Source organism: Crassostrea angulata, chromosome 7 (genome assembly GCF_025612915.1).
Source record: "Crassostrea angulata isolate pt1a10 chromosome 7, ASM2561291v2, whole genome shotgun sequence".
NCBI lineage: Eukaryota > Metazoa > Mollusca > Bivalvia > Ostreida > Ostreidae > Magallana > Magallana angulata.
In genome coordinates, this window is record NC_069117.1 from 44,643,088 (window position 1) to 44,655,583 (window position 12,496).

At 34.1% G+C, this 12,496-nt stretch overlaps 1 protein-coding gene across 1 annotated transcript; it reads left to right on the forward strand.

Annotated features, from left to right (window-relative positions):
- Positions 1 to 1,588: 1,588 nt before the first annotated feature.
- LOC128157223 (proteasome subunit beta type-7-like) lies at positions 1,589 to 12,015 on the forward strand. The gene is made up of 8 exons (XM_052819677.1): positions 1,589 to 1,683; positions 2,887 to 2,968; positions 3,356 to 3,453; positions 3,786 to 3,926; positions 4,142 to 4,257; positions 4,509 to 4,567; positions 4,831 to 4,982; positions 11,748 to 12,015. Exons 1-8 carry the CDS (start codon positions 1,622 to 1,624, stop codon positions 11,863 to 11,865), a joined length of 828 nt encoding a protein of 275 aa, XP_052675637.1. The 5' UTR covers positions 1,589 to 1,621; the 3' UTR covers positions 11,866 to 12,015.
- The last annotated feature ends 481 nt before the right edge of the window (positions 12,016 to 12,496 follow it).

Here is a 12,496-nt window from a genome sequence, read left to right on the forward strand (position 1 = left end):
TAATTTGGATCGCACTGATTTTATTTTATTGATGTCAATTATACCCTAACCAAGCTTTTTTGACGCAGCACCTTTAAAATGTCTGGTTAAATTATCATTTGCAAAAATTATTCATTGCATTATTATTATAAATTATACACTGGTAAAAAAAATATATGGATTTATTCATAATCATGATATTTGTTTGAATTTCCTTTAAATATCGTTTCAAGATTAGGCTTTTAAATCCCGTTTACAATTTACAAAATTGTTTTGAAGTATATATTATAAAATGTTGTTTTGGGGGTGGGGATTTAAATTGTGCTAATATTTTTATATATCTCTAAACGTAGTTATATCTCCTTAATGTTCCTTTAAAAAAAATCAAAGTTTGGCCATTTAACTGTTACATACATGTAATTATTCTTATATATTACTTTTCCGATCGCATACTCGGTTACTCGGGTGGGTTTTTTTTTCGTTACAATTTTCATATGCATTATCAATCCCATCTCATTTGACCAAAAAAAAAAATGAATCAGAAAACCTCTTTAAAAAAACACAAGTCTTGTTTTCACTGGAATATATATATATATATATATATATATATATATATATATATATATATATATATATATATATATATATATATATATATATATATATATATATATATATATATATATATATATATATATATATATATATATATTTTTTTTTTTTTTCAGTGTATATATATATATATAAAGGAAGAAAATCAAATGTCAAATTTATCTTCATGATACTGTCATGGTGTCCTATCGAACCATCGAATGCGAAATTTGTATTCTTTAACGACAAAATTGCCTTACAGTGGCGTCGGAAGCAAATTGAAAGTGGGGGGGGGGGGGGGGGGGGCTAGACTAATCCTCAGATATCTTGACAAGGGTAAAAAAAACAAAACAAAAAACTAATTCCCAAATCCTAATCTGTGTGGGGAAGGGGGGGGAGTATACCTTATATAGTTCCAAAAATAAATATCTTACCTACCAAAAAAAAATAAATGTTCCCAAATCATGAAATTTCTAATCCGGTGGGTGGAGGGGGGGGGGGCTGAGCCCTCCATGATGCTATCTACCTAATGGTTAGGTAAAATGGTTTGCAAAAAAAGCCCCCCCCCCCGGTTGAGTTCCGACGCCTATGCCTTATATTGAAAATAGTATCCCATGGTATAACTTGAAATATAGTCGCTAATATATTTCTAAAGTTTAACAGTGCATTTATTCGCGTTACATCGCAAAATTTATGCGTTTAGTTACATAACATTACGCGCTAATTTGCCAAAATGACACATTAATATAAACAGATATTTGCAATGGATCGCGAAATTTATGCGTTTATAATATTTCAGTTGTGAGATACGAAAATTGCCCGGTTTTTTTCTCCCAATTGCACGGGGTTTTTTTTTGATATCGTAATAATTTCATTTATACCCATGTTTGATATTTTTTTAAAGCAACTAAATTGTCAACTGTTTTGTCTATAATTGAACATTATTCATAAGTGGTCTTATGTAAATATCGAAATCCCATGCAGCTATGTATGTGCATTTTGCATTGCTTTCTACGAATATTTCGTGAACGAGTTAATACAAAGAAGAAACATGGCGTCGACATTGCTTGCCGAAACGCCGAGAGGTGGATTTTCTTTTGAAAATTGTTGTCGGTAAGCATAATGTTTATTGTTGGTTGTTGTAATTTTTCATTTAAACAGTTTATTCGTATTAACCTTAATTAAACTATCAAATACTGACATTGTTAGTTGGAATGAAGACCGATAATGGTTATGACTATGCAGTTTTTTGTGATTAGAAATTGTCTAAGCAGAGTTCTTTTGTTTGGATATATATGAAAAATTTACAATAATAATGTATGCAGTTTATAAGGGTATAAATTACTATTGAAGTAGATATAACTCAATTGCAGAGGTAAACTATCCCGATAGTGATGCTGTTCTTTTTCTGACACACAGATAATGTTCTAATACCACTTCTTTATACAAAGTCGATTTTCACTAAGTAAGTTCACAATTCATGAAATCTTGGTATTCAAGTACATTGGTATTCATCTAGAACTGTCTTAAATATTTGTTACCGTTTAATGTGTGACAGTCAGACTGGATTTGAATTCCGGCGCCAGATAGCTCAGTTTGTAATGCACCTGACTAGAGATTCAGGGAGCCCTAGTTCAAATCCTGTTATATCCATCATTATTTCTCTCATCTGTTACATTTGGTGCCATGCAAACTCCTGGAACTGACAGGGTAACTCCTGCCAGGGGAAGAACCTGGGGTGATCATCGGGAACAAAGATTATTTAAAGGGAGAGGAGTGTGACGGTCAGACCGGTTTTGAATACTGGGGCCAGATAGCTCAGTTGGTAGAGCACCTGACTAGAGATTCAGGGGGCCTGTGTTTGAATCCCAGTCTGGTTCGTCATTATTTCTCCCATCATTTTACTACTTTTAATGCACATGGTTCACAATTACATTATTTTCTCAAGTCATGAGTTTCTGATCTTCCACACTGCATAAAAATTACACTGCTGTACATTTATGTAGAGCAGGGCAATTCGGAAACTCTTGACTTGTGAAGATAAGTTTACAAAGTCATTTGAAATGTTCACAACAATGAGCATGTCTTAGATACCTTTCTTTTTACCCAATAAACAACTTGCAAGAGAAAGTAGGGAGAAGTTGCTGATGTGTCGTGCCTGAAGATCTAGATAGTGATTTATAGTATTATAGCTGTTTCAGGGCGATTTGACTGTTGTTTCTATGGAAAAAATCTCTCGATATGATTAAATTAATGAATTATACGATTGATGATTAAATGATCTACTTTCTTATCTGATATGCCACTTCATTCCAGAAACCAGTTTTTTGAACAAAAAGGAATAAAGGCACCCACCGCTTATAAAACTGGAACAACTATTGTTGGACTTGTTTACAAGGTAAAAAAATATACATGTATTATAATGTGACTTCCATTATAATTCAGTCAATATTCTTTTAACTGTAAAAGTTGTGGGTAACAAGTTAATGTTTCAGTTACTGTAATGAAATTTAAATTGATATTTAAAAAATGTTTACAAGTAAATTAATTCTATTAGCACTGTACATTTTACTATTTAATGGCTTGTCAAATTTTACTTACTGGTACTTTATATTTATCTTTGAATTTAATCAATCATTGTGATCATTTTATGAATAAGATTCACATGTATAGATAAAAATTACTATGTGCAATGTTTTCACTTGTCTTTATTTGAGGAAAATTTAATAAACATGCAATATGCATTTGTTACAAAGCAATATAAAATATTTTTTGTGTTCTGTAGGATGGGGTTGTGCTTGGAGCTGATACACGAGCTACAGAGGACACTGTTGTGGCAGACAAAAACTGCAGCAAAATTCACTTCATTTCTGATAATATATAGTGAGTGGAATGGGTTTGAATGTATCATTACATGTTCAATATTAAACAGAAAAATACATCTTCCTTTTGACAAGATTTAATTTGAAAAAATCCCTATACCATTATTTAAAATAAGCTAGCACTGTAAACTTTGTTACTGGAAATGTGTCTAGCTTTCCATTATACTCTAGTTTCATTTATAAATATACCTGTAGCAAAGTGTCTGAGAACTTATCACAGGAGCACCCTAAAAAAGAAATAAATTTTCGAAAGTCTCTTTATTCATTTCCTGACATTGACTTTACACACGCATTACTAATATTTGCAATTATAAACAAATTATTTTTAATCAGTTGCTGTGGAGCTGGAACAGCAGCTGACACAGAAATGACAACACAGATGATTTCTTCTCAGCTGGAACTTCACAGACTGAACACAGGGAGAACTCCTCGAGTGTGCACAGCTAATAGACTCCTTAAACAGATGCTATTTAGGTATGGACAAGTTTAAAAAAAACCCAAATCTATTCACTACTATACAATTAAGTGATGAAATGTAACTTGCAGTCAACATATTTCTCAACATGGAAATAAATTTTATTAACAAATTTTTTAATTGGGCTTGGAGTTAGCTTTGTATTTCCTGACAATCTTATACCATCATTTTGAAATATTCAATTAATACTGAAATTTTGTTTTATAATGTGTAGGTACCAGGGTCACATCAGTGCTGCTTTGGTGCTTGGTGGAGTGGATTCCACAGGTCCACATCTGTATAGTGTATATCCACATGGATCCACTGACAAACTTCCCTATGTTACCATGGGTATGTTCATAAGTCAACATTCATTACATGTAAACAAACATACTGGTACAAGAATATTAGTATTGAGCAAAACATTTTTGTCCTTTTAGTATGTTTTTGAACTTATTTGTTGATTAGTGCTTGTCTAAATAGAAGTAACAAAACATGATAAAAATATTTTATTTGCTTTCACCTACAACTCATTACATTTTGTAAGATTACATTTTATAATTTGATGCCCATGTTTATTAAAAGTTATTTATATTTTCTAGGTTCTGGATCCCTAGCAGCTATGGCAGTCTTTGAGAGGGGATTTAAGCCAAATATGGAGGTAGGTATCATGGTTTCATTTGCTACCAGTAGATGTAACAATCAAACACACAGTACATGTTCAATTTTAGTGAATACCCAATGCTATATTATAAAAATACTATGAGAACGATTCAGTACTTTAGTATGCAATATTCCAAGAGAATTTCAAGTGGTAATTGATTATGTTACAAGATAAAACTTTGGATCAATGCTTTATTATATACAAATGGGAACAACTAGATGTAGTGAAATGTATACATATACCTAGTGCATATTTTACAGAAAGAGGAGGCGAAAAAACTTGTCCGAGATGCTATTGCAGCTGGTATATTTAACGATCTGGGCTCAGGAAGCAATGTGGATGTGTGTGTCATCACAAAAGACAAAGTGGATTATATTAGACCTTTTGACGAGGCTAATCTTAAAGGACAGAGGTAAATTTTTAATGGAAATCATTATTTACCCCAGTAATTTATTAGGAACTTGTTAGGCCTTAAAAAAATTAATCTCTTGGTTCTCAGGCCAACACTTTCAAAAACAGATGCGGTTGGGCGGTGATATTTTTTTCCTTTTTTTTTTTTTATAAATAAAGGATGCAGTATTTTATTTCTATTTTAAGAATGTGCAATTCTTATTCAAATCCAGAAGCCTGTTTAAAGCAAATAAATAGTTACCTTGCTATGAATGTATCAGATTCATTAGCTCAAACTAAATGACATAAATAAGTTATTATGTTCTTCAAGAAACACTACAACTATAAGGCTTGAGAAAGCCATGTATTGAAGCATAATGGGATGTTTAGTATAGTACAAGGTTAAGGAACTCTTTTTCTATATGCATTTGAGATTAAATGATGTTCTTCTTCACATGCCAAAACTAAAATCATTGCTGTCGCAATCATAGCTAAACACAGCATCTTGTAACTAAATTCAGCGGCCATTTGCAATTGTTATAATTAAATCTGAATCATCGCAATGTATGCAATTATGTTCTTTATTAAGTCAAGCGTTTTACTGACATCACCCGTTGTCCGTCGTCCGTCCGTCTGTCTATCTGTCCGTCCGTCTGTAAACTTTTCACATTTTCAACTTCTTCTCAAAAACCACCAGGCCAAATTTAACCAAATTTGGTACAAAGCATCCTTATGGAAAGGGGATTATAAAATGTTAAAATGAAGGGCACAGCCCTTTTCAAAAGGGAGATAATTGCGAAACAGTAAGTATAGGGTGCATGTCTTTAAAAATCTTCTTCTCAAGAACCACTGCACCAGAATTGCCAATATTTACACAAAAGCTTGTATATATAGTGAAGATTCTAAATTGTAAAAATCGTGACCCTCGGACCAAAACTGGGGCCCCAGGCGGGGTTCAAATTTTAACATAGAAATACATAGGAAAATGTTTAAAAAATCTTCTTCTTAAGAACCACTGCACCAGAAATGCCAATATTTACACAAAAGCTTGTATATATAGTGAAGATTCTAAATTGTAAAAATCGTGACCCTCGGACCAAAACTGGGGCCCCAGGCGGGGTTCAAATTTTAACATAGAAATACATAGGAAAATGTTTAAAAAATCTTCTTCTCAAGAACCACTGCACCAGAAATGCCAATATTTACACAAAAGCTTGTATATATAGTGAAGATTCTAAATTATAAAAATCGTGACCCTCGGACCAAAACTGGGGCCCCAGGCGGGGTTCAAAGTTTAACATAGAAATACATAGGAAAATGTTTAAAAAATCTTCTTCTCAAGAACCACTGCACCAGAAATGCCAATATTTACACAAAAGCTTGTATATATAGTGAAGATTCTAAATTGTAAAAATCGTGACCCTCGGACCAAAACTGGGGCCCCAGGCGGGGTTCAATGTTTAACATAGAAATACATAGGAAAATGTTTAAAAAATCTTCTTCTCAAGAACCACTGCACCAGAAATGCCAATATTTACACAAAAGCTTGTATATATAGTGAAGATTCTAAATTGTAAAAATCGTGACCCTCGGACCAAAACTGGGGCCCCAGGCGGGGTTCAAATTTTAACATAGAAATACATAGGAAAATGTTTAAAAAATCTTCTTCTCAAGAACCACTGCACCAGAAATGCCAATATTTACACAAAAGCTTGTATATATAGTGAAGATTCTAAATTGTAAAAATCGTGACCCTCGGACCAAAACTGGGGCCCCAGGCGGGGTTCAATGTTTAACATAGAAATACATAGGAAAATGTTTAAAAAATCTTCTTCTCAAGAACCACTGCACCAGAAATGCCAATATTTACACAAAAGCTTGTATATATAGTGAAGACTCTAAATTGTAAAAATCGTGACCCTCAGACCAAAACTGGGACCCCAGGCGGGGTTCAAAGTTTAACATAGAAATACATAGGAAAATGTTTAAAAAATCTTCTTCTCAAGAACCACTGCACCAGAAATGCCAATATTTACACAAAAGCTTGTATGTATAGTGAAGATTCGAAATTGTAAAAATCGTGACCCCCTGACCAAAACTGGGGCCCCAGGCGGGGTTCAAAGTTTAACACAGAACTACATATGGAAAATGTTTAAAAAATCTTCTTCTCAAGAACCACTGCACCAGAAATGCCAATATTTACATAAAAGCTTGAATATATAGTGAAGATTCTAAATTGTAAAAATCGTGACCCTCGGACCAAAACTGGGGCCCCAGGCGGGGTTCAAATTTTAACAAAGAAATACATAGGAAAATGTTTTAAAAATCTTCTTCTCAAGAACCACTGCACCAGAAATGCCAATATTTACACAAAAGCTTGTAAACATAGTGAAGATTCTAAATTATAAAAATTGTGACCCTCTGACCAAAACTGGGGCCCCAGGCGGGGTTCAATGTTTAACATAGAAATACATAGGAACATGTTTAAAAAATCTTCTTCTCAAGAACCACTGCACCAGAAATGCCAATATTTACACAAAAGCTTGTATATATAGTGAAGATTCTAAATTGTAAAAATCGTGACCCTCGGACCAAAACTGGGGCCCCAGGCGGGGTTCAAATTTTAACATAGAAATACATAGGAAAATGTTTTAAAAATCTTCTTCTCAAGAACCACTGCACCAGAAATGCCAATATTTACACAAAAGCTTGTATGTATAGTAAAGACTCCAAATTGTAAAAATCGTGACCCTCGGACCAAAACGGGGGCCCCAGGCGGGGTTCAAAGTTTAACATAGAAATACATAGGAAAATGTTTAAAAAATCTTCTTCTCAAGAACCACTGCACCAGAAATGCCAATATTTACACAAAAGCTTGTATATATAGTGAAGATTCTAAATTGTAAAAATCGTGACCCTCGGACCAAAACTGGGGCCCCAGGCGGGGTTCAATGTTTAACATAGAAATACATAGGAAAATGTTTAAAAAATCTTCTTCTCAAGAACCACTGCACCAGAAATGCCAATATTTACACAAAAGCTTGTATATATAGTGAAGACTCTAAATTGTAAAAATCGTGACCCTCAGACCAAAACTGGGGCCCCAGGCGGGGTTCAAAGTTTAACATAGAAATACATAGGAAAATGTTTAAAAAATCTTCTTCTCAAGAACCACTGCACCAGAAATGCCAATATTTACACAAAAGCTTGTATGTATAGTGAAGATTCTAAATTGTAAAAATCGTGACCCTCGGACCAAAACTGGGGCCCCAGGCGGGGTTCAATGTTTAACATAGAAATACATATGGAAAATGTTTAAAAAATCTTCTTCTCAAGAACCACTGCACCAGAAATGCCAATATTTACACAAAAGCTTGTATATATAGTGAAGACTCTAAATTGTAAAAATCGTGACCCTCAGACCAAAACTGGGGCCCCAGGCGGGGTTCAAAGTTTAACATAGAAATACATAGGAAAATGTTTAAAAAATCTTCTTCTCAAGAACCACTGCACCAGAAATGCCAATATTTACACAAAAGCTTGTATGTATAGTGAAGATTCTAAATTGTAAAAATCGTGACCCTCGGACCAAAACTGGGGCCCCAGGCGGGGTTCAAAGTTTAACACAGAACTACATATGGAAAATGTTTAAAAAATCTTCTTCTCAAGAACCACTGCACCAGAAATGCCAATATTTACATAAAAGCTTGTATATATAGTGAAGATTCTAAATTGTAAAAATCGTGACCCTCGGACCAAAACTGGGGCCCCAGGCGGGGTTCAAAGTTTAACATAGAAATACATAGGAAAATGTTTTAAAAGTCTTCTTCTCAAGAACCACTGCACCAGAAATGCCAATATTTACACAAAAGCTTGTAAACATAGTGAAGATTCTAAATTATAAAAATTGTGACCCTCGGACCAAAACTGGGGCCCCAGGCGGGGTTCAATGTTTAACATAGAAATACATAGGAACATGTTTAAAAAATCTTCTTCTCAAGAACCACTGCACCAGAAATGCCAATATTTACACAAAAGCTTGTATATATAGTGAAGACTCCAAATTGTAAAAATCGTGACCCTCGGACCAAAACTGGGGCCCCAGGCGGGGTTCAAAGTTTAACATAGAAATACATAGGAAAATGTTTAAAAAATCTTCTTCTCAAGAACCACTGCACCAGAAATGCCAATATTTACATAAAAGCTTGTATGTATAATGAAGATTCTAAATTGTAGAAATCGTGACCCTCAGACGAAAACTACAGCCCCAGGCGGGGTTCAAAGTTTAACATAGAACTACATATGGAAAATGTTTAAAAAATCTTCTTCTCAAGAACCACTGCACCAGAAATGCCAATATTTACACAAAAGCTTGTATATATAGTGAAGATTCTAAATTGTAAAAATCGTGACCCTCGGACCAAAACTGGGGCCCCAGGCGGAGTTCAAAGTTTAACATAGAAATACATAGGAAAATGTTTTAAAAATCTTCTTCTCAAGAACCACTGCACCAGAAATGCCAATATTTACACAAAAGCTTGTAAACATAGTGAAGATTCTAAATTATAAAAATCGTGACCCCCTGACCAAAACTGGGGCCCCAGGCGGGGTTCAAAGTTTAACATAGAACTACATATGGAAAATGTTTAAAAAATCTTCTTCTCAAGAACCACTGCACCAGAAATGCCAATATTTACACAAAAGCTTGTATATATAGTGAAGATTCTAAATTGTAAAAATCGTGACCCTCGGACCAAAACTGGGGCCCCAGGCGGGGTTCAAAGTTTAACATAGAAATACATAGGAAAATGTTTTAAAAATCTTCTTCTCAAGAACCACTGCACCAGAAATGCCAATATTTACACAAAAGCTTGTAAACATAGTGAAGATTCTAAATTATAAAAATCGTGACCCTCAGACCAAAACTAGGGCCCCAGGCGGGGTTCAAAGTTTAACATAGAAATACATAGGAAAATGTTTAAAAAATCTTCTTCTCAAGAACCACTGCACCAGAAATGCCAATATTTACACAAAAGCTTGTATGTATAATGAAGATTCTAAATTGTAGAAATCGTGACCCTCAGACGAAAACTACAGCCCCAGGCGGGGTTCAAAGTTTAACATATAACTACATATGAAAAATGTTTAAAAATTTTCTTCTCAAGAACCACTTCACCAAAAATGCCAATACATACACAAAAGGTTGTATATATAGTGAAGATTGTAAAAATTGTGACCCCCGAACAAAAAGTGGGGCCCCAGTAGGGGTTTAGATTTTAACATATATAGGAAAATGTTTTAAAATCTTCTTCTCAAGAACTATAGTGCAACTGTTTGGGATATTACTATGCATACATGTACATCCTTAAATAATGTAGATTCAAAAAATTGTAACTCCTGGACAATTGATGGGCACCAAGAGGGGTTCAAAATTTAAACATTTTAAAAAACATAAAGGAAAAGTTTAAAAAATTTTCTTCTCAAGAACTACAATGTTTTAGTTTGTGGAATTTCTATGCATGCATCCTTCGCTTATGTAGATTCCTAATTGGTAAAATCGTGACCCCGGACCAATACTGGGGCCCCAAGATGGGGTCAAAGTTTATTATAGAAATATAAAGGTAACATGTTAAAAAATCTTCTTCTCGAGAACTACAATGCTTCAATTTGTGAGATTACTATCATGCATACAACCTTGGATAATGAAGGTTCGACAGTTTTAAAATAGTGACCCCTTGACTAATACTAGGGACCCAAGATGGGTTTAAAGTTAAATGTAGAAGTACCGGTATATATGGAAAATGTTTAAAAATCTTCTTTTCGAGAACTACAATGCATCAATTTGTCAGATAACTACGTAAGCACCCTCAAAAAGTGTAGATTCAAAATTATAAAAGCCGTGACCTCTATCTAATACTGGGGCCCCAAGAGGTGTTCAAAGTTTAGCATAGAAATAAAGAGGGAAAATGTTGAAAAATCTTTTTCTTGGGAACTATAATGCTTCAGCTTGTGAGATAACTATGCAAGCATCCTTAAATAATGTAGATTCCAAATAATAAAAACTTTAGCACTGGACTAATACTGTGGCCCCAAGAGGGGTTCAAAGTTTAACATAGAAAGATATATTGAAAATGTTTTTAAAAAGTTTTTCTCGAGAACTATAATGCTACAGTTTGTGAGATTACTATGCAAGGATCCTCAAATTGTGTAAACTCTAATGTAGTGGAACCAAGAGTTATCTTTCTTGATGTTCTGTACAGTCTGAGAGTTATTCCTCTTGAAGTGGAACTCTTCTACGTTCAGTTTTTCAGGTTGTGTACGTGCGGTCCCACCGCAGTGCTACATATTTTCATTCCTATGTTACTATTTATGTTGTTCAAGCCAACCATAAACCTCGGACCATAACTGGGTCCCCAGAAAGGGGTTCAATGTTTAAAATAGAAAAAGCATATGCTACGAAATGTAATTGACAAGGAACTGCTGTTCAGGTGAGCGATGTGGCCCATGGGCCTCTTGTTGTTCAGAAGTTTTTAAGTCTTTCTAAATCAATGTCTAGGACACTATTAGTACATAAATTAATTAAAGCCAAGGTACTATTTGGATCAGAGAAAGCCAGTGCCATTTATAATGCAAATGCCCTCAAAGAATGACAATTAATAATTTCATTGATGTTATGTCTATACATATACATTTTTTTTTTATTTTTCAATGTTACTCTGCAAATTTGCCACTTAAAGATTAGGAAAAAAAGTTCTATCACTCATTTCAATTTTCTTTCCAAATATAGACAAGGATCATATAGATACAAGAAAGGTACTACTGCTGTTCTGAAGACAGAAGTCAAGAAAATTCCTTTTGAGGTGGTCAAGAAAACAGTGAGAGCAGAGCCAATGGAAACAGTCTAATAATAGGGACATTTAGTCTACACAGATTGTCAGTTGTGTTAATAAGACCTCATTGGAACTTTCACTCTTTAAAAGTGCTGTTGTAAACTGTACCTTATGTTTTTGCATTAAATGTTCTCTCACATCATTAAAAACAATACATTTATTCTTTTTGCTGGTGGTTTCTTTTCATTTATAACACATATTCAACATATAAATGCTACTTTTTAAAAGAATTAAAAGACTATCAGTCTTAAGGACAAATGTGGCAGCATATGATTACATGTATTAGCAGATTTGGGATGATTGCTCTAAATATGGAGCTTTTAACCATATGAGGTAACCAGTGATTGCAAAATTGTGATTTGGCCCTAATTTTGTTTACGATATCATAGCATATACATGTATTGCTACATCATCACACACCACTGCCAATATGTATAATCTCTCCCCTTTGGTTGTGGTTGCACATGACAAGAATATCTTGTAGTTCTTTGAAAATATTGACCAATGTGAGTAAAGCATAGGCAGAGATAAACCTTTGATGTGACCTTTTATTATCCAGTTGCAACAGATGATGCATGAATTTTCACTCTGTGTTCAAGCAGCCACGAGCTATGAGGACACTGGACTGTGGCTTGTAATGATATTA